The following is an 18,128-nucleotide window of genomic DNA, read 5'->3' on the forward strand; positions in this document are numbered from 1 at the left end:
CTTACGGGAGAAGCTAGCTATAGCCTATAGCTAGCTAGGACGACGTACTATACGTGCGTGGCCTCGGGTGTCGTCGGACGTCGGAGCTGGACCACGCAAACACAATGCGTGGCCGTACATGGTCCAACACCACATGGCGCGAGCATGCGAGGGGATCGGAGGGCGACAGATGAGCGGCGGCGATCTCGACCGCCGGTGAGCATCCGCACGGTGGCGACGGCCAGCCGATGACTCGACGGTGACGGAGAGAGCGCAACACCAGCAGCAGCTGTTGGTCCCTTGCTTTCTTGTTTAGTTGCTTTCCTTGCTAGCATAGGTCGCCGGGACGTACGGTCCATCGTCGTCGTTCTTGTGGACTTTTGATCCCCAGTGCGGTACGCGCGCCGATTCATTTGAGCAGCGAGCGACACCAACCAATGGAACGCGATCCGTGCCCACTAGATCGAAGAAGATAGCTAGCAGGCAGGCATTTTTTTCCCATATGGACCCGTCCATTCATCCGGACCAAAGAGAGGAGCTAGATAGATACTATATGCCATTCGCGTACAATAATGTAACGCACAGGCATATGTCTCCCTTCACTTTCTGGAGGTTGAAGGTGTCTTTTTTTTTTTTGGAGCGGATGGATGCTGCTGGGTGGTGGTGCTTCTTCAGAACGAACAGAATTAAGAGGGCCTTTCCTCCTCCTGGCAGACCCAACCCAACCCAATTGCGACGGAGGCCTTGACCTCCCATCCTTCTCGGCCCAACCCAACCCAAATGCGTTCCACCACCACGTCATCGACATCGAGCCCTTTCTGCCTAGCCTGCACGCGACGGCGCATGGCATGCTGCCCGGGCGCGTGCGGATCGGCGAAGAGCACAGCGAGCCGAGCAGGCGGCATCTCCCGTGCGCGCACGGCGCACGAGGCCGGCACGCGCGAGCACGTCACTCCACTCATCACTCATGTGACCTCCAGGCCGGCAGCTTTCCCCTTCGATTCCATGGCTGTCGAACAAGCGAATGTGGTTTCTCAAAAAAAAAAAAAAAAGCGAATGTTCCGACGATCCGATCCGATGCCTCCTTCCTGTCGTGCTCGTGCTGCAGCGTGCGTGCGGATAAACAAACAAATTAAAGCGGCTCGATCGCCGCCGTCAGCCGGCCGCCTTTGTGGCGACGGTGAGGGCGAAGGATCCGAGTCGGATCGACGTGTGCCTTTCCCGCTGCATGGCCGTCGTCGGCTCGCCGTTGTTTAATCCCATGGCCATGGCCCAGCAAGCACACACTTGCGGCCGGCCTTAGCTGCTAAGCAAAGCGATCAACCCCCAGCTGGCTTGGGTGTGGGTGTGGGTGATACACAAACACAAGTCAGCAGCAGCTACCCCTCGTCGCTCGACACACCATTAGCTACCTGAAATATATATACGCACATATAACATCAGCTTTATCTTTATCTCATCTATAAAAGCAGCAGATCATCTCAGCAATATCAGCAAAATTTGACCAAGTTTCAGAGGAACATCTGGGGGCTTGTTAAGGACTTCAAATCATTTCGCGTGCGTGCCCGTATTCTGCAGTACTGCAGAGGAACCGTTTCCGTATTCTACTAGTATTTGTACACACACCATCAGATTGATGGAAGGTGACAAGATACATAAATAAAAGCAGATGCCCACGATCGATTTGATTACGATTAATCAGATCCAGCTTTAATCTGCTTCAACTTGTTCCTACGCTCATGACGACGCACCTAATGCTCCAACAAAGCCGGTTAACAAAGCGCTATTGTTAATTTCTTCCCCTTGCCAGAAAGCATCAGCGCAAACCTCATCACCTCCCTCAGATCATCATCACCTCCTTCGTTTAACTTTTACAAAATGCAGCAGATATTATTAACGACCTATTTTTGGGTCAATGTATAGTCTCCGAGACTTAAGGAAATCACATTCGAAAGCGTGTAAGTAACGGTGGCACAATAAGAGTCATTTTGTTTTGTTCAATCATGACCATTTGGTACACTAAAAGAAAGGAAAAGAAAAATTACGGTTTTTTCACTGATGGAAAGTAGTCATAGATTACCATGGAATGTGAGTGCTGCCATCTGGTGTGGCCATTGGGCTCGGATGACATTCTTTACACTTGACTCTTGACATTTCATTGCTACTTGCTACTACTAAAAGGAGCATATCAACCACTTATCTCACCTTTGTAGAAAGAGGAGCAAGAAGATAGCTCTAGCTCGGGTCAAGAGTGATCTATGAGATGGCAGTCAAATGTGCCACATGATGTATCAATTCCAGACACACCAGACTGAAACCGATGGAATGATCCCTCTCGCTGCGATCCTTTCTCTTCATGTCTGCCTTTTCGATCTTTTCCTCCTGGCCAATGATGGTGCAGGCAAAGTAAGCCAAGCCCTGCAAATCTGGCCCGTTTTCCTCCTCAAATTGGTGCGTCACTCAACCAATCATACAGTTTAACTTTTCCCCAGATTTTTCTCCACTCTGATATATAAAGATTAGTTCTTTTTTAAACATGCTAAAGATTTAAGTTCATGTGCCTTCAGATGGAGATAATAGCATATATAAACTAGCAGAAAACTAGTAATTCTTTCTAGTTTTTATGGGGACGAGGAAGTACTAGACTATATTCCTGTGAGATGTACAGACTCCCACTGCTTCACCCTTCAAGGGTAAGCCGTGCCACCATGTCAGCATCGTCCTGCACTGTAACCATCTGAATGCCTGTGATACTAACTCTAACTTCTAACTTAGTTAGAGTATCCAAACAGAACCATAGCTAAGAATTCTGCAACGAGTTGCTCACATACTTACCCCTTTACCCAAATGGTTCCAGAGCCCTGACAAGATCTTTGAAACGCACATGGCATGAGCAACCAAGGGCAGCCTTTTGGAGGGTCATGCTTGCTGCCCACTGCCCCAGTTGGTCCAAAAGCTCGGTGTCCCAATGTTCTCATAGCACAGTTTTTTTCTAAAAGGCAAGTCTAATGACTGGTCAAAACCCTGTCAGACAATAAGAAGACTATCTGTGACAGTATGATCATGCTGTGCAGCAATTCATGGCCTACGCGGATCAATGGAAAACTTGTGCAGGGCCATATGTAATGGTCATCAGAGAAAGCCCCTTTACTACTGAACCGAAGCTTTTTGCCCAAAAAAAAGAAAAGAAAAACTGAAACAAAATTTGATTGTAGAACTCGTGTGCAGTTAATTCAAACTCAATGCCTTGTATGCGCATGCTTTTCTTCTGAATACCCAAAAAAAAAAAGAATGGCATCTCAGGCTCTCGGCCTTCAGAAGCGAGTCTCATGAATCATGAGGCACCAGAATAGGATGTCACTGTATTTTCATCAGTGCACATCAATAACAAAATGCAAATCTTTTGCACCTTAAATATGTAGAGAGCACTCAGAGTGCTTCTACAGCTAAAGCAAAATGATCAAGCTCCAAATAAGATGAACACAGGGGGGGGGGGGGGGATTGCACACAGTTTGGTGCAGTGCTCTAACTTCAGACATTTTCTCTGCATGGAAAAGGATGTATGCACTGTACTGCTTGTTGTTTTGCCTGTTCCAAACTGAAAAAGGAGCATTCCTTGCATATCTAATACAATTGTTATCCTCTTTGCCACTTTGGCCCTATTGCTTATGCTTCCCACTTTGTGTCACACAACCTTTGCTCCCTTGCATTTAAATTGCATTGCTCCTTTCTCCTACCCTCCCTTCCCCACTGTCCATTTGGCCATCTCCAGCTCATTCCCCTCATCAGAGAGGCGCTCAGCTCAGCCACACCCTTGCCAAGATCTTTCACTTCATCAATGGCTGCCACTTTCCTTCTTGCTCTTACATTCTTCTTCTGTTGCATCCTTCTCGAGACAATCAGCTGCTCAGGTCAGTATCCCTTTCTGAATCTTTCCTTCATTATAAAGCTTTTATCTGTCCGCGACTTATGCAGCTACTGATCAGCATAATGCTGTTCCATTGATGCAATTGGTATACACTTGATGAGATTTTATCTTCCCTGAAACAACTTCATTTCCCTCCCCCTTTCAGGAGCATTTGTGGAGTTCTCGTATGATTCAACAAAGGTCAAAATACTGTCCAGCTCGGTGATCACTGAGTACAGAGTCGTGGTCACTGAGAAGCAGCGCGCCTACCTCTTCTTGAAGCCGTTTGAGTGCAGACGGAAGCCATGCAGGCCAGAGCATCTTGCCGGCTCATTTGCTAATGAAGTTCTTGATCCCGATCGGCACCTCAACGCCAGCAACATCATCGTCATGGCCAAGGAGAGGCAGCTCAGCGCGCTGCGCCGCACCTTACAGTCAATTCACGCTTATCTCGACGCCGTCGGATTGGGGAAGAGCGTCAAGGTCTCGCCGGAGCTCTTGCAATCTTCTCTAAAGATCATGTCCAAGAATCGTGCCCAGAAGAAGCAGTGGGGAAAGGTCATGGAGTTTGTCAGGAGGTCAGGCTCGTTTGTTCAGCTGGAGATAGAAGCAAACGGCGAGCATACCGTGGATGCGAAGATCCGAGAGGCCGTCACTGATGTCGCCGCTCTGTTGGGCGCCGACGCCGGCGTCGTGCTCCACCTCAAGAGCCTTGCGGCTCCAAGCGCGGAGGCAATGACCAATCTGGTCGGCGAGATCACTCGAGAGAAGAGATTGTTGGGTGTTCTGGTGGACGTGTCGTCCTCTCCTCGGCGCGAGCTCGGCGAGGCAAGAGCCACGGCGCACGACGAGTTCTCGCCGGTCACCAACCCGGCGACGATGCCTGTAGCCAACCCGGTGACCGTGCCCGCCACGAACCCGGTGTCGAATCCGATGTCCCCCGGATTTGTCACCGTTCCATCGACCAACCCGGGCAACGGGTTCTCGACGAACCCCAACCTCCCGCCGCTGTACCCCGAGCCGACGACGCCGGTCACCATGCCGGACCCTACGATGATGCCGCCAGCTACCACCCCCTTCACCAGCCCGGTCACTGCGCCAACCATGCCGGGCCCGGTCACCAACCCTGCAGCTCCCGTGTTGAACCCGGCGACGACGCCGACGCAGTTCCCGGGGACGTCGCCGGTCACCAACCCGGTGACCACGTACCCGTACCCGCAGCAGGGCGGCGGTGTGGGCGTGGGCGCAGGCGCGGGTGGCATGCCGACGACGCCGGTGTACCAGCCGCCGGCGACAATGCCGGGCACGGTGCAGCCGGGCGCGCCCACCGTGGCGGGGCAGACGTGGTGCGTCGCCAAGACGGGGCTGACCGACCTCGAGCTGCAGAACGGGGTCGACTACGCGTGCGGCATCGGGCAAGCCGACTGCTCGGCCATCCAGCCCATGGGCGCCTGCTACAACCCCAACACCCTGCAGGCGCACGCTTCCTACGCCTTCAACAGCTACTTCCAGAGGAACCCGTCGCCGACGAGCTGCGACTTCGGAGGCGCCGGCATGCTCGTCAACGTCAACCCAAGTGAGTTTTTTTTTCTTTTTTTTAATCAAAAGTGAGTTTTTCACGTTTTGCAAACACTGAAAACTGTTGAATTACTGGCATATCTAACACTATTATTTACTTGCCTTGTGAATCTTATTGCAGGTTCAGGAACTTGCATGTACCAGACATCAGCAGGGTAAGTGCGAATTAAATCTTTCTGCATCATCACAAGTTCACAATCATATCGCGCATGCCGTAGATGCAGTGTGCAATGAGCCAGTGACATGTTCTGAGTTCTGACCTCATCCTCGCTCCAACCTTGTGCAGTTTCGGCGCCGGTTACAGTCCGGGAGCGACAGGCACTGCGCCCACCGGTTACACCCCAGGGATGTCGGGCGCCGTGCCCGCCGGTTACAGCCCGGGGTGGACAGGGAGCATGGGCGGGGGGTCCGGCTCGACGGTGCTGAATGCCAACAACCCCGGCGGGAACTCCATGTACGGCGGCTCCGACAACCCGACGGGCTTGACCGCCGGCACGGCGTCCCTGTCCTGCGGCTGGGTCCTCTGCCTCATCTGGATGGTCACCTTTGCATTCGTCAAGGAGAAAGTGTAGCTGCTGAAACTGTTACGAGCGCTCTTGTTTTGCAGTTGTTTACACTGTACAGACGAGTGAATTCATCATAGGGAGAAGACTAGATGTTGTACATGGGCTGAGCTGAATCTGAATTATGCTTGGGCGTACATGTTGTAGGTGAACATACAGCACAGAGTTTCTTCTCTATGGACCATGCTTGGTCTGGTGCATGATTATGATCGATCTCGCTTGATGCTTTTCTTGCTTCATCATGCCTATGGCACTGCATGTTGTTCCTGCTGAAACCTGACAACCTTCAGCTAAGCTTTTTCTTAGACATTGTTCCCAAAAAAAGTTTTTGAATGATGATTCGCCATACATGGAGTCCTCCATGGACCAGTCGATGCTTTTCATCTGTTTCATGATAGATGATACTACCCACAGGACTTCACAATTAATGCTACAACTACAAGAATGGCCAGTTGCTACTGAATTACCGCCCCCAAGCGCACTGGAGGAAGGGTGCAACATGCCCGGTGAAGGTGTTGCAGACGTGCAGCTCAACACAAGCTGGACTGACTATCCCGCGCGTGAGGACGCCGGGTGGAACACTGCAGGTGGCCGGCGTCGAAGAGTGGGCGCCGGGATGGAGGAGTCCTTTGCCCAATACGATGCGTAGTCGCGGAGCCTGTGTAGCAGGAGGGCTACCACGAGGAGGGCGGGCTAGAAACCGCCGCCGTTGGCCGTGGCTCAGTACAACCATCCCATGGCCGTGATGGTACCTACAGTGCCACATGACACTGGAAAACCTGACAGCACTAGCGTGCCTTGAGGGCAGTAAAATCAAACCAAATGCGGATGCTAAAACAGCCTAGATGTTTGCATATTTTTCATTCATATGTGCCAGCAGGTCTCGGCAAGTAGAAACTGAAAAATAGTTGCTGGATAAAGCTATGGGATACAGAAAATGTTGCGCACACATAAGAAAAATACATTCTACTACCACCGACTGAGATATCAAAATGGCATCAGAGAGTAGGATATGTCATGCACCTCAGAACAAAAAATTCAGCAGGAGTAGACAAAGGAAACTCCTTTCTGTTTCGCAGCTACAAACAGGATCTCACGGTAGTCTCTTGCTGTGCCCTCAATCCATGACGAGATTCATAATCCTGTTGCTTATGAACTCTTCCGAGCAATATTCTTCACTCCCGCACCGACACATTTTAATGTGACAGTGTTTGAATTAGGATCAGGCTTGATAACAAACATGACGTTAAGAAAATCCCTGATGTTTCGAAGTGTTTCTATACCATGCGGAGTCAGCTGTCCAACACGAACCTTTGATACGTCGGCTGGGCATAAAGCACACAGGATAAATAGGAGGCCCTGCAAGTATTTACAAAAGAAATGTAATGTTGCTAAACAAAAAACTTCTGTTAATTACTCATGCACGAAAAATGACCATGCTAAACAAAGGCTTATTAAAGACAGGTAGACATGACCTCACACATAAATGTACAGCACTGTCAGTTCAAGAGAGGACAATAGTTTGTAAAACACAGTAGAATTTTCAAGTACGTTTTGTATATCCAGATATATACAGGCCATATAGAACTTGAGCAGATGGTCTGCTTTGCTAGGCATAAACAGGCCACAACGACAATAAATGCTGCATAACCCTGTCTAAGCTTCTTTAACCACATAAAAAAAACATTGGGCAATCATCAAGCATAACAGAATTGTGTGCATAATGAGATGCAAATTAGCAGAGAGGGATAGCCTGATTAAATGTTGGAGCGATGAAACAGCTTGTGTAAAAACCTGATGTGTAGAGTCAACAACCCCTCCTTGAGCCACCTCTTCTAGTAGCATTGATGCAGCTTGAACACCAAGATCCTCTGGAGACATCAGCTCTGGCTTCTCTGATTCTTCATTTATTTCATCAACACTAGGATAACTCACAGTGGCATCTACAGAGAGCAGGCAGCCTGTTGTGGTCTCAGCAACTAACGATACACCATAGCCTGGTGACCTGCCACATGTTGAACAGAAGTTAAAAATAACTGGCAAATTGCTGGTCACAACAGATAACACGAAATACAGGAAGAGTGCAAGTGCAATTAGCAACATTCTAATGGATTGGAAAAATACCTTCCACCAGAAGCACCAGATCTATGATCAGTGAATATATGAACATCAGGAATGAAGCGATTGAAGATTCCACGTGCAGCATATATAATCCGGCTTTCAATCTGTGGAGATACTCTAGTAGAGAATGAAACACCCCTTATCCTCTTCACCATACCTTCATCAACCCAGTTTGCTGCCTGTGAAGGTAATTAGCATCAGATGTCAATGTCAGCAACATTGAGTTATAATCAATGAGAAATCAAAATGAAACGCACCGTTAGTGTGCTATTTATATTGGGAACTCGGAGGAACACTTCACCACCGCCAAGGGGAGGAGATCCTCGGCTATCAATCTTTAGCTCCAAACCCTCCAAAGGAACACCAAAATGCTTGAGCATATGCAAGGTTGTCATCCGGAAAGTATCCACAGAAGGGTCCTTTGTATCATTAGTGATTCCTAAAATCAGGGCACCAAATTCAAACTTTGAAATAATAGAGGGTATAGCCATCTTTTAGCAAAACAAAAGATAACGCATGATGTTTGATATGGTGGTACTCGCTAGTTTTTTTTTTTGTCTTTATGATTGACAGCATTAAGAGGGTCATCCACAAGTGTGTAAAAGAATTAGCACGAGTAACTCAATCAACAACCTGACAACTTTATTACCTAGAACCAATTAATTCGACCAATTTAACGAAATCCCAACCCAAAACCTTCCATTTACAAGGAAATCATCCGAATTTCTTTTCCCTCCGTAACCAAATTTCTTAGAGCACTCCATCTGGCCCAGCACTTCGTAAAACAGAAGCACATACAAGCGAAGCCTCACCTTTCAGCCGAATCGATATGGGCGCCTTCGCGAACAAGCCGAGCAGTATGAGCGGCTCGAGGAAGTAGCCGATCCCCCGGTGCACCCCGCAGTCGTGCTCAAGGCCCTTCCCGCCTTGAATCACCCCGGGCATGTACTTCAGCTTCGTTCCTGCAATCACATACAAGCACCATAGGCCAGTAAGTACCAGCACCCCTTAACATAACCTTAAGGCGGCCGCGCACGGCACAAGCGAAGTTCGCGGGAGCAAGGCCACGCCTGTCTCGTTGAGGTCGATGGTGTGGCGGTCGGAGATCTTGTCCAGGAGGCGTAGGAGGGAGACCTCGTACGGGCGGAGCCCCGGCGCGGCGTCCCCGGAGCGGATGTCATCGATGGTGACGCCGGTGGAGGTGAGCGTCGCCAGCACCAGCCGCTGCCGGAGGTGGCGGCTGCCGGAGAGACGCCGGGTCTTGTCTCGCCCCATCTCGACCCCGGCCTTCGTTCTCCTCGCGGGTGGGGGGCGGTCGCGCGGCGGAGAGGAGGCGGAGGCGCGGAGGGGTTAGGGTTTTAGCGCGCGCCGGCGAGGCTGGTGCTCAGGTGGTGGGTGGCCGCACCTTGGCGAATTGGGGTGAGAGCGGCGGAGGAGGCTGACGTGCGGGGTCGGCTCTGGCGTGGGTTAGTAGGCCAATTCTCTAGCCTCCTGGGCCTCAAGTAGTGGCCCATGTAGCCCAGGATCCGGATACTAGCCCAATGCCCAATTGTGTGCAACAGAACGCTTCGAAATTTTGAGACCGACGTCATTTTTTTTGTGCATTGGAATTCAACCTACAGAAAACCAGTGAGATTTTGAAATGTTTTTGTTCTGTAAAACAAAATAAACATATGAAATACAGTTACCAAATTGTAGAACTGATTTTTTTATAGAATGGTATAATTAGTTACTGCTAACAGAACTTTTGGCTACCGCCTACCATGGCAACAACGTGGACTACATATGCATAGGGATGGCAATTTTACCCGCGGGTGCGGGTACCCGATGGGTGAGGGTATGGGTATGAAATTTTAACCGCGGGTATGGGTATGGATATAAAATTTCGCCCGCGGGTAGAGCGCGGGTAAAATCTTTTACCCGCGGGTACCCGACGGGTACCCGAAATACAAAAAAAATAATCTAGTAAACTCTTATCATTCACAAATTTTATATCTCATTTTGTTGTGATTGTATGAACTAAATAGATAGATAGTGAGATTGTGTGAACTAATAGATGTGAAAATGATATTGACATTTTGCTTATTATTTGCAGTGAAGCGTATGATCATTGTTACATTTTTTTAGATGAAATACATAACTAGAATTGAACGCATGTACTCACATACAACTACAAAATAGATGTTGAAAATAAGAAGAAGAAAAATGATGCAAGATGATCCGTTTACTTCTACTAATGCTTTACGTTCGCTTATATGGATGATAAATTCAAAATATGCTAGTCAATACGACCAAATGATATGTTATTTATGTTATTATTAAAATACTCTATGGGTACCCGAAATCCGACCCGTACCCGGTGGGTATGGGTACGGGTATAAAATTTTACCCGTTAGACTTCGCGGGTACGGATATGCCTTATAGTTTCGGATATTGTCGCGGGCGGGTATTTACTCTACCCGTACTTTACCCGACCCGTTGCCATCCCTACGTATACAGAGGATATCAGGTTCATCACATTCTAAAGTAGCATTGCTCGTCACAAGTCGCCTGCCTCTGCCTGTGCAGAAAGGCACGAGAAATGTGAGACACCCACTGCCACTGCTCCTTCCAGCAGCCAGAGACTAAATATGGTATCGATTCTGCATGAATCCGAGGCTGAACGCACGGACCTTTACCCATATCGCAGGCCTGCAAAACCGCCTCCCATGTTCCACACCTCCAGTGCTGTTCTTCTTTCTCCCCCAGCAAACCCGAACCAAGAGGCATTCAGTGATTCAGTCAAGGTGTAATTGCATGGTACTAGTACTGTATGACGATCCCGACTCAACTCGAACAGTCCTCCCTCACCGGAGGGAGGGGCAGAGGATGCAGTAATTCCATCTCCATGGTTCATGGGCGACCATCCATGTGCCAGGAGTACATTGACAGCAGCTGGGCGGACACGACACCACGACGAGAATAGCAAATCTGGCAACCTTTTCTTCAAAAAAAAAACAAATATGGCAACCTGCAGCCAGAGTAACTTTGACCCCATGACATTTCTTCGCGTGTGTTCTGTTCTGTCCTGTTCTGTTCTTCCAGATGCCCCGGCACAGCGGCACAGGCAGATCTCATCAGTCTATTATGCTAGCTCGAGAGCGATTTATTTTCTTTATCATCTTGACTGAAACAGATGAGCTGATTGGCCTTGGGGCCTGTTTGGATCATGTCATTCGGGCTGATTTGGGATCATAAATCCGTGCATGACATCCTGCTCAACTCATGCAGCTGCTGCAGGCGGAACAGGCAAGCGCCCCCTGATCCTGTAGCAGTAGGATAGCTCCTGGCATTGGTGACCACTGAGAATGCATGCAGATAACTGCAGATGCAGCGTTGCTTTTGATCGTAGCGTTTGCCAGTGCAAAGAGAGGGGATTCAACCGATTCAGTGTCGGAGCAAGACACGCTAGTTGTTAATACTAATTGCAGATGCAGAAGGACAAAGACGCCTGAGAAAAAGAGCAAGACCTAATAATTGGGCAGGGCTACAGGTAAAGAGCGAGACCTACTAATTGCGCAGGACTACAGGCTACAGCATTCCTTGCAGGTTGCATTGGATTCTTTCAGATCTGAATGCAGGGTTGCTGAACCCTTCCTCATCTGAAACCCAACGCCCCCCTCTCAGTGCGGGGGTTGCTGTCTGCCTGCCGGCATCCATACCTGCCGAACAAACAATATCCAAACTTGACGAGCGTTCTTGGCAAGATCTGATATTCTGAATCAAGTTTCATGTGCCATTGCCTCATCCACAAGGAAGTAAGGGTGGATCCATGTTACACGATCGGCCAACAGTTGCATCGTCCATGCACGCACCAGACATTTCTTTTTCCACTTCAATCATTGCCCTTCTCCTAATCTTTCCACTTACTTGTAGATGCATGCAGTCATGCTGGTTAATCCGCGGAGCCTACCTCTTTTGTCTGCTGTTGTGTAGTTTTGCAAGGTAGGTCACAAGCAACACTAACAATTCTTCTGGTACTACATGATAAAAACTCTCTCTCTCTGTCTCTCTCTCTCTCTAACTATTGATCTCCATCATCATTAACAAAAGTGTCAACCTCGCTGTAGTATTAACAACTCTTTGCCTTCAAGACTACTGGTACTTAATTTGCTGCTGCATGCGTCAATGCCGATTGATCACCGGCAGTACTTTGTAATACCCAGGGAAAGAACCCCCACTGTTAGCATAATGGCCAACGCGCAGCTTACTTATAATCGTCGGGCCGGCAAGGCTGGCTCTGCCTGCCTCACACGTCCGCGTGCGCTCGCCCTGGGCCCCTGTGCTGTTGCCTGTTGCTGCTGGTGGTGCCGCTTCCAATGGCAAAAGTTTCAGAGCCTTTGGCTAGATGCAGGAACGCATTTGCCTGACAGGCTAAGTAACGGCATGTCCGAACACTCGGGCAGTCAGACGAGCGCCTTTTGGAGCCTGCCTGACAGGCAGCGGCTTGGAAATCGGAGGATCACAGAGACCGGCATCTGTTTTCGTCTGCATTTGCGATGTGAGACGACACGGGTGCCGGACGGCATCGGTTGGAATGCCAAGGAGGGAATGGCAAGGCGCCAAGACCCATGAATCTTTCTCTGTTTCTGCGTGAGCTAGGTAGTATGCATGCTGCATGCAGCGATGCAGCATGTCCATACAAACGCACAAGACAAAGGTCTACCTGTATTTTTTTTGTCCTTCTCCTTTGTAGTTTCAGTGAAACAGCAATCGATTAAATTGCAGGCGTGCTACTGCTATCTGCCAACGTTTAATCTTTTTTTTCCCCCTGAACGTTCTACTGGTTTCTTGGGCGTGTATATACGCTGCTGCACATAGCATACGAAGCAGGTCAGAAGCATGTAGACGCGTACGACAGAGGCTTCGTTCCAGTCATGTAGCGGCAGCGATCTTAATCATTTGTGTCGAATCCTGTTAGCTGAATCCTCATTGGCATGCCCTCAAGGTCAGAGAAAGGCAGCCACTGCACGCTCCACAACGGCAGAGACACTGACACTGTCACGAATGATTGACGCACACCAATTACCAATTACCAGCAGACGAGTTAGTTGACAAGAATAATATCTTGCTAAAAGCGCACTCTTAACAAAAGGACAGCACAAAGAACAGTTTGTTTAATTTGGCCGGGAGGTTCCCTTCTAAGAATAAAGCCGTTAAGTAAGCAATGAAGCACTCACTGACAATCAGCAGACAGTAGTGCTAACAGACCAGATGCGGCCGGGGCCAGCCGTTTTGGACGCTGGTGCCGTTGGAATCCGAAGCAGAAGATTCCTTGGATGGATGACCGAAACCAACCAGCGGAGAAGAAGGCAGGCATGCAGCGATTCGGCAATTGTGTTGGCAGCTGCCCTGCCCCCGTCTGAGGAGCACGAGCAGCGAGGTGACGCGCCGCCCCAAAAACAGGCATGCGGTGATGTAAACGGATTGAATATGAACGAATATTATATTTATTTTTATATTTTTGTTTGAATATAGAGTCGAATACGAATATTGTTAGTTTTTGTCGAATAAAATTGCAATGGATGTCGATATCATAAAAATGTAATTTTTGAGTATTCGAATACGGATATTGAATACTCGAAATCGAATACGAACGAATAAAAACTCTTAGACCAGATCGAATTTAAATACAGTCCGAAAAGCCTCCGGCTGTGCCTGCCCTGCTGCCGGGTCCCGCGCCTCCCGGCCAGTCCGCTTTCGGGCCCACCAGAAGGCCTGGCTGCGACCGCAGCATTGTGGGCCCGGACAGTCAGAGGGGTTCCTCGTCTGCTCCGGCTCCCTCCCGGCGCCCCGGCTCAACACACCTGCAGGCTGCCCGCCCCGCGACCGCGAGGCCGGCCGCGATATAAAGGGCGTCGTCCCCGCCCTGTTCGGATCAGCTCTCCGCTTTGATACGGCCGGGAGGCTCTGCTCTGCTGCTCCGGTCCTCCTCCTCCGCCACTACCATCACGGCGGCATCACCGTCCAAGCGCAGGGCTGCCGCGATGGGGCACACCCCGGCCCCAATGGAGCCAGCCGCCCACGCCGCCCCTGCACTGCACACCGTGGCATGATTGGGTCCCTGCCCTCCTTTTCCCCTGCACTCGACTCTGCTCCCACTCCCACCCTCACTCCCTCACTCCCCGGCTGCTCGCCTTCTCTTCCACCCTCCTCCTCTCTCACTGTCACTCTCAGGAGGAGACGAGACGAGACGGCGTCGTTGATCCCAGACTGGCGATCGTCGGCTTGTCCTGGTGGGTGGCTTCGTCCCTGCTCCGTGCGCCCCACTATTTGCGCGCCTTTCACTTTCTTGATGGGGTCTCGCTGGTTGTTGCGGTTCTCGCAGGCGGTCCACAGCCACGGCGGCGTGCCGCATTAAAGGCGTGCTCGTCTCTTGTCTTGACCGGAGTTAAGACGGCTTAGACGGGTGAGGGAGCAGGCACTGACGAGGGGCTCCGGGATTCCGGACGAGGAGCAAAGATCTCGCCGGGGAAGATGAGGAGATCTGCATCTGTGAGTGCCCATTCCTACTGTTTACTCTCGTGCTGATTCCTTCATCTCTCGGGGCAGAAAGGATACATGCCGGTGCGGGAGTTTCAGTGAGGCTGATGGTCCAACAGCACCATTGCCATTTCTTCTCTTGCCAAATGCCGGTGACCCTGTGTGGCGGTGTTCATCATCCAAGAGCTATACGCGTCTTTGTTGTTCGGATTTTCATTTTTTGTGCATTGTCAAATGGCCTAAGGGAGTGGTGTCGTGACAGATCGATCCTGCATTCCTGCTCGACATCTGGTGGCATTGGCCCATTATTCATCATAGTCATGCTGCGTTAATCTCAACATTTGGAGGCCCATGTTCCTACTGTTTTCCCTTTCACTTGATTGAGATGTGACCATGCAAAAAATACTTGATTGAAATGTTATTTTGCAAATTGGGATCATGCCCTGACCCACATGTCATTGTGATATGAGTATCAAATCTTGAAAGGCTCATGAATAGATAGTTAAGCCACCGTAAATGAGGTGGCCCTGTTCAGCTTCTTGGAGCATTCTGATGCTATAAATCCAATAGACTTAGAATTTTGTTTTCGAATGCATAATTCTGGTCAATTTGCACTACTATGAGTGTTCGCAGATGATAATTTCTTTGTGTTATCTGTTTGTGCTAATTATTACTTGTTAGCACTAGGAAATGGACGATCGCTACTGATTTTTTTTTTGAGTTTCTGCTAGTTATTTCAAGTCCTTCTGGTTTTGACAACCATGGTTAAGACTCAATGGTCCACTGTATCCGGCATTTATTGCAAAGAAATGTCGCCAAATGTATATCGACCTCACAGTGTCACAATAACTGAATTTGGCGCTGTTGGGGATGGTGTGACTCTCAATACAAAAGCATTCCAGAATGCAATCTTCTATCTCAATTCATTTGCGGACAAGGGTGGCGCACAGCTCTTCGTGCCTGCAGGAAAGTGGCTGACAGGGAGTTTTGGTCTTATCAGCCACCTCACTTTGTCACTGGACAAGGATGCAGTAATAATTGGATCACCGGTAAGATGACTTTCAGATTTTGTTTGTCTTATGTTTTATTAGGATATGCACATGAACAAGACAAACTTATTGCTGAGTCTTATAGTGATCTAATAACTTTCGTCTAGGGAACAATAGAAAGCCAGCTGCATATGTTATCTTTCTTATTAGGTGCTAAAAAGATCAGTTTCCTTAAAAGCTTAGGAACCTTTTGTTTCCCCATTGGATTCCAACTTTATTGCTGAATATACTTTCGCTATAACGGTTAGTTATTGAATTCTTCAGGATTCATCTGATTGGCCAGTTGTTGATCCTCTTCCATCCTATGGGCGAGGTAGAGAGCTTCCTGGAAAAAGGCACCAGAGTTTGATTTTTGGATCATATCTGACAGACGTAATTATAACTGGTTAGTAATTACTGTAGTTTCATCACCCATCTTCTTCAGATATTATTTAGTTAGTTTTCCTGTAGTGTAAATGTTGGCGCTCTTGAACAGGTGCTAATGGTACCATTGATGGTCAAGGAGCTATTTGGTGGGGTTGGTTCCACAACAACACACTGAATTATACTAGGCCACATCTTGTTGAGTTGATGTACTCTACTAATGTTGTCATATCTAATCTAACCTTCACGAACTCGCCATTTTGGAATATCCACCCTGTGTACTGCAGGTTGGTTTTCTAGATAGCCACTTGTTTTCTGTTAAAACATAAGAATTCATTCACAATATAAATATATTATCTGGAGTGCTTTTTCTAAATAAACAGCCAAGTGCTTGTCCAGCATGTCACAATCCTAGCGCCTTTGTATTCACCAAACACTGATGGCATTGATCCAGGTAATACAACACTTATATCTAACCTTGTCCTGTTATTTATAATGTTTCACATGTTTGCGCCTTCCCCCGTTTAGTCTGAGATCTTAGCCTGAAGTTCAAATTTATCCGACTCTAGTAGCTAAGAGGTTGAGGGAAAATATGTTTTGATTTTAACTTATGTTGCCACTACAAAGCCATTTACCATATTAGCACCTACATACTAATAAACATTTCCAAACCATCCAGACTCGTCGACAAATGTCTGCATCAATAATTGTTATGTCAGAAATGGTGATGATGTTATCGTCATTAAAAGCGGGTGGGATGAGTATGGCATTTCATTTGCCAAACCAAGCTCCAATATCAGCATAAGCAACATCACGGGAGAGACAAGGGGTGGTGCAGGGATTGCCTTCGGAAGTGAGATGTCAGGTGGCATATCAGAAGTCCGGGCAGAGGGCCTCCACATCATCAACTCCCTGCATGGGATCAGAATCAAGACAGCTCCAGGGCGTGGAGGGTACGTGAAGAATGTGTTCATAGCAGATGTGAGCATGGATAACGTTTCAATCGCCATCAGGATCAGTGGGAACTTTGGTGAACATCCTGATGACAAATATGACAGGAATGCTCTCCCCATGATAAGCAATATTACAATCAAGGATGTTGTTGGCATCAACATTGGTGTTGCTGGTATACTAGAAGGCATTCATGGGGACAAATTCAGCAACATTTGCCTGTCCAATGTTTCCCTCAGTGTCCACTCTGCACATCCATGGAATTGTTCACTTATTGAAGGGTATTCAAACTCTGTGATCCCAGAATCATGTGAACAGCTCAGAAGCAATTGTAGACAGACATCTGATTGCTATGATGGCAGCAGTTCTTCAGCAATACATGGGCAGGAACCAAGAGATACGTTGAGCACCAGCCGGTTGCTAAATCCTTTAATGAAGTTTGCTTTACTTTAGTGTAGGTATAGATGTCCCTTGGTATTGTTGCAAAGGGGCTTGCTTCATGGGATGAGTCCTATTAGTCATGTATATCTGATTCTTGCAATTATTTGTGCTTAGAGTGTCGCTTGCCTCTTTGTATATAGCTGTTGAGATGACTGTATCTTGCCTGTTCGGTTCCCATTTTCGATATGTGAATGTGATCTGCAGAGCTTATGGTTTTAAACATAAATTACAAAAAATAATCTTTTTTCAGTATGGCCAACTCTATGTAACACAAGCAGTACAAATTAATCTTCTTTCAGTATTACTTATGGTGTAATACTGCTTGTGTTGCTTTTGCTTCAGCGTTCTGGATTTGTACTGCTTGTATGTTCAATATTCTGAAGTGTACTAAGAATTTGTACTGCTGAACTCATATCTCTACTAGACTGCTTTTGTTCTCCAATGTTATACATTTTCTTACATTGAGCTTGTCACTTAATTTCCTACGGATAAAAAAGGTTATTCATGGATCACCAATAGCTTGTGTTCATTTGGATTGGAATAGACTAATTAATTATTTTTTACAAAAAATTGGACAACTCAATTTAGAACAGAACTATTTCTAAATTTCAATGCATCATTAGTAAAGAGTCCTATAGTATTGGGAGCCTAATG

General features: G+C 48.1%; 3 protein-coding genes across 3 annotated transcripts; 2 read left to right on the forward strand and 1 right to left on the reverse strand.

The window, feature by feature from the left end:
* Window positions 1–3,495: 3,495 nt before the first annotated feature.
* LOC120690533 lies at window positions 3,496–6,266 on the forward strand. The gene is made up of 4 exons (XM_039973217.1): window positions 3,496–3,890; window positions 4,053–5,462; window positions 5,586–5,619; window positions 5,751–6,266. Exons 1-4 carry the CDS (start codon window positions 3,818–3,820, stop codon window positions 6,034–6,036), a joined length of 1,803 nt encoding a protein of 600 aa, XP_039829151.1. The 5' UTR covers window positions 3,496–3,817; the 3' UTR covers window positions 6,037–6,266.
* Window positions 6,267–6,850: 584 nt separating this feature from the next.
* On the reverse strand, window positions 6,851–9,583 carry LOC120690535 (probable RNA 3'-terminal phosphate cyclase-like protein). Its single transcript, XM_039973218.1, has 6 exons — window positions 9,219–9,583; window positions 8,961–9,110; window positions 8,406–8,587; window positions 8,152–8,327; window positions 7,822–8,032; window positions 6,851–7,386 (listed from the first exon to the last, which is right to left on the reverse strand). The coding sequence occupies exons 1-6, from the start codon at window positions 9,421–9,423 to the stop codon at window positions 7,177–7,179; spliced, it is 1,134 nt and encodes a 377-aa protein (XP_039829152.1). The 5' UTR covers window positions 9,424–9,583; the 3' UTR covers window positions 6,851–7,176.
* A 4,358-nt stretch (window positions 9,584–13,941) lies between these two features.
* On the forward strand, window positions 13,942–17,726 carry LOC120691430 (probable polygalacturonase). Its single transcript, XM_039974499.1, has 7 exons — window positions 13,942–14,423; window positions 14,516–14,682; window positions 15,402–15,719; window positions 15,984–16,104; window positions 16,195–16,369; window positions 16,466–16,536; window positions 16,762–17,726. Exons 2-7 carry the CDS (start codon window positions 14,665–14,667, stop codon window positions 17,484–17,486), a joined length of 1,428 nt encoding a protein of 475 aa, XP_039830433.1. The 5' UTR covers window positions 13,942–14,423; window positions 14,516–14,664; the 3' UTR covers window positions 17,487–17,726.
* Window positions 17,727–18,128: the final 402 nt, after the last annotated feature.

Source organism: Panicum virgatum, chromosome 9N (assembly GCF_016808335.1).
Source record: "Panicum virgatum strain AP13 chromosome 9N, P.virgatum_v5, whole genome shotgun sequence".
NCBI lineage: Eukaryota > Viridiplantae > Streptophyta > Magnoliopsida > Poales > Poaceae > Panicum > Panicum virgatum.

What these genes read in the sequence shown, in the direction of transcription:
- LOC120691430 (XM_039974499.1), top strand. An exon ending in CAGTAATAATTGGATCACCG is followed by an intron (nt 15,720 to 15,983) that starts GTAAGATGACTT and finishes TGAATTCTTCAG; the next exon opens with GATTCATCTGATTGGCCAGT. An exon ending in ATCCACCCTGTGTACTGCAG is followed by an intron (nt 16,370 to 16,465) that starts GTTGGTTTTCTA and finishes CTAAATAAACAG; the next exon opens with CCAAGTGCTTGTCCAGCATG.
- LOC120690535 (XM_039973218.1), bottom strand. Translation starts at nt 9,423, where the DNA reads ATGGGGCGAGACAAGACCCGGCGTCTCTCCGGCAGCCGCCACCTCCGG. An exon ending in CATATCGATTCGGCTGAAAG is followed by an intron (nt 8,588 to 8,960) that starts GTGAGGCTTCGC and finishes CCCTGATTTTAG; the next exon opens with GAATCACTAATGATACAAAG. An exon ending in ATATAAATAGCACACTAACG is followed by an intron (nt 8,328 to 8,405) that starts GTGCGTTTCATT and finishes TTACCTTCACAG; the next exon opens with GCAGCAAACTGGGTTGATGA.
- LOC120690533 (XM_039973217.1), top strand. Translation starts at nt 3,818, where the DNA reads ATGGCTGCCACTTTCCTTCTTGCTCTTACATTCTTCTTCTGTTGCATC. An exon ending in CGAGACAATCAGCTGCTCAG is followed by an intron (nt 3,891 to 4,052) that starts GTCAGTATCCCT and finishes TCCCCCTTTCAG; the next exon opens with GAGCATTTGTGGAGTTCTCG. An exon ending in ATGTACCAGACATCAGCAGG is followed by an intron (nt 5,620 to 5,750) that starts GTAAGTGCGAAT and finishes AACCTTGTGCAG; the next exon opens with TTTCGGCGCCGGTTACAGTC.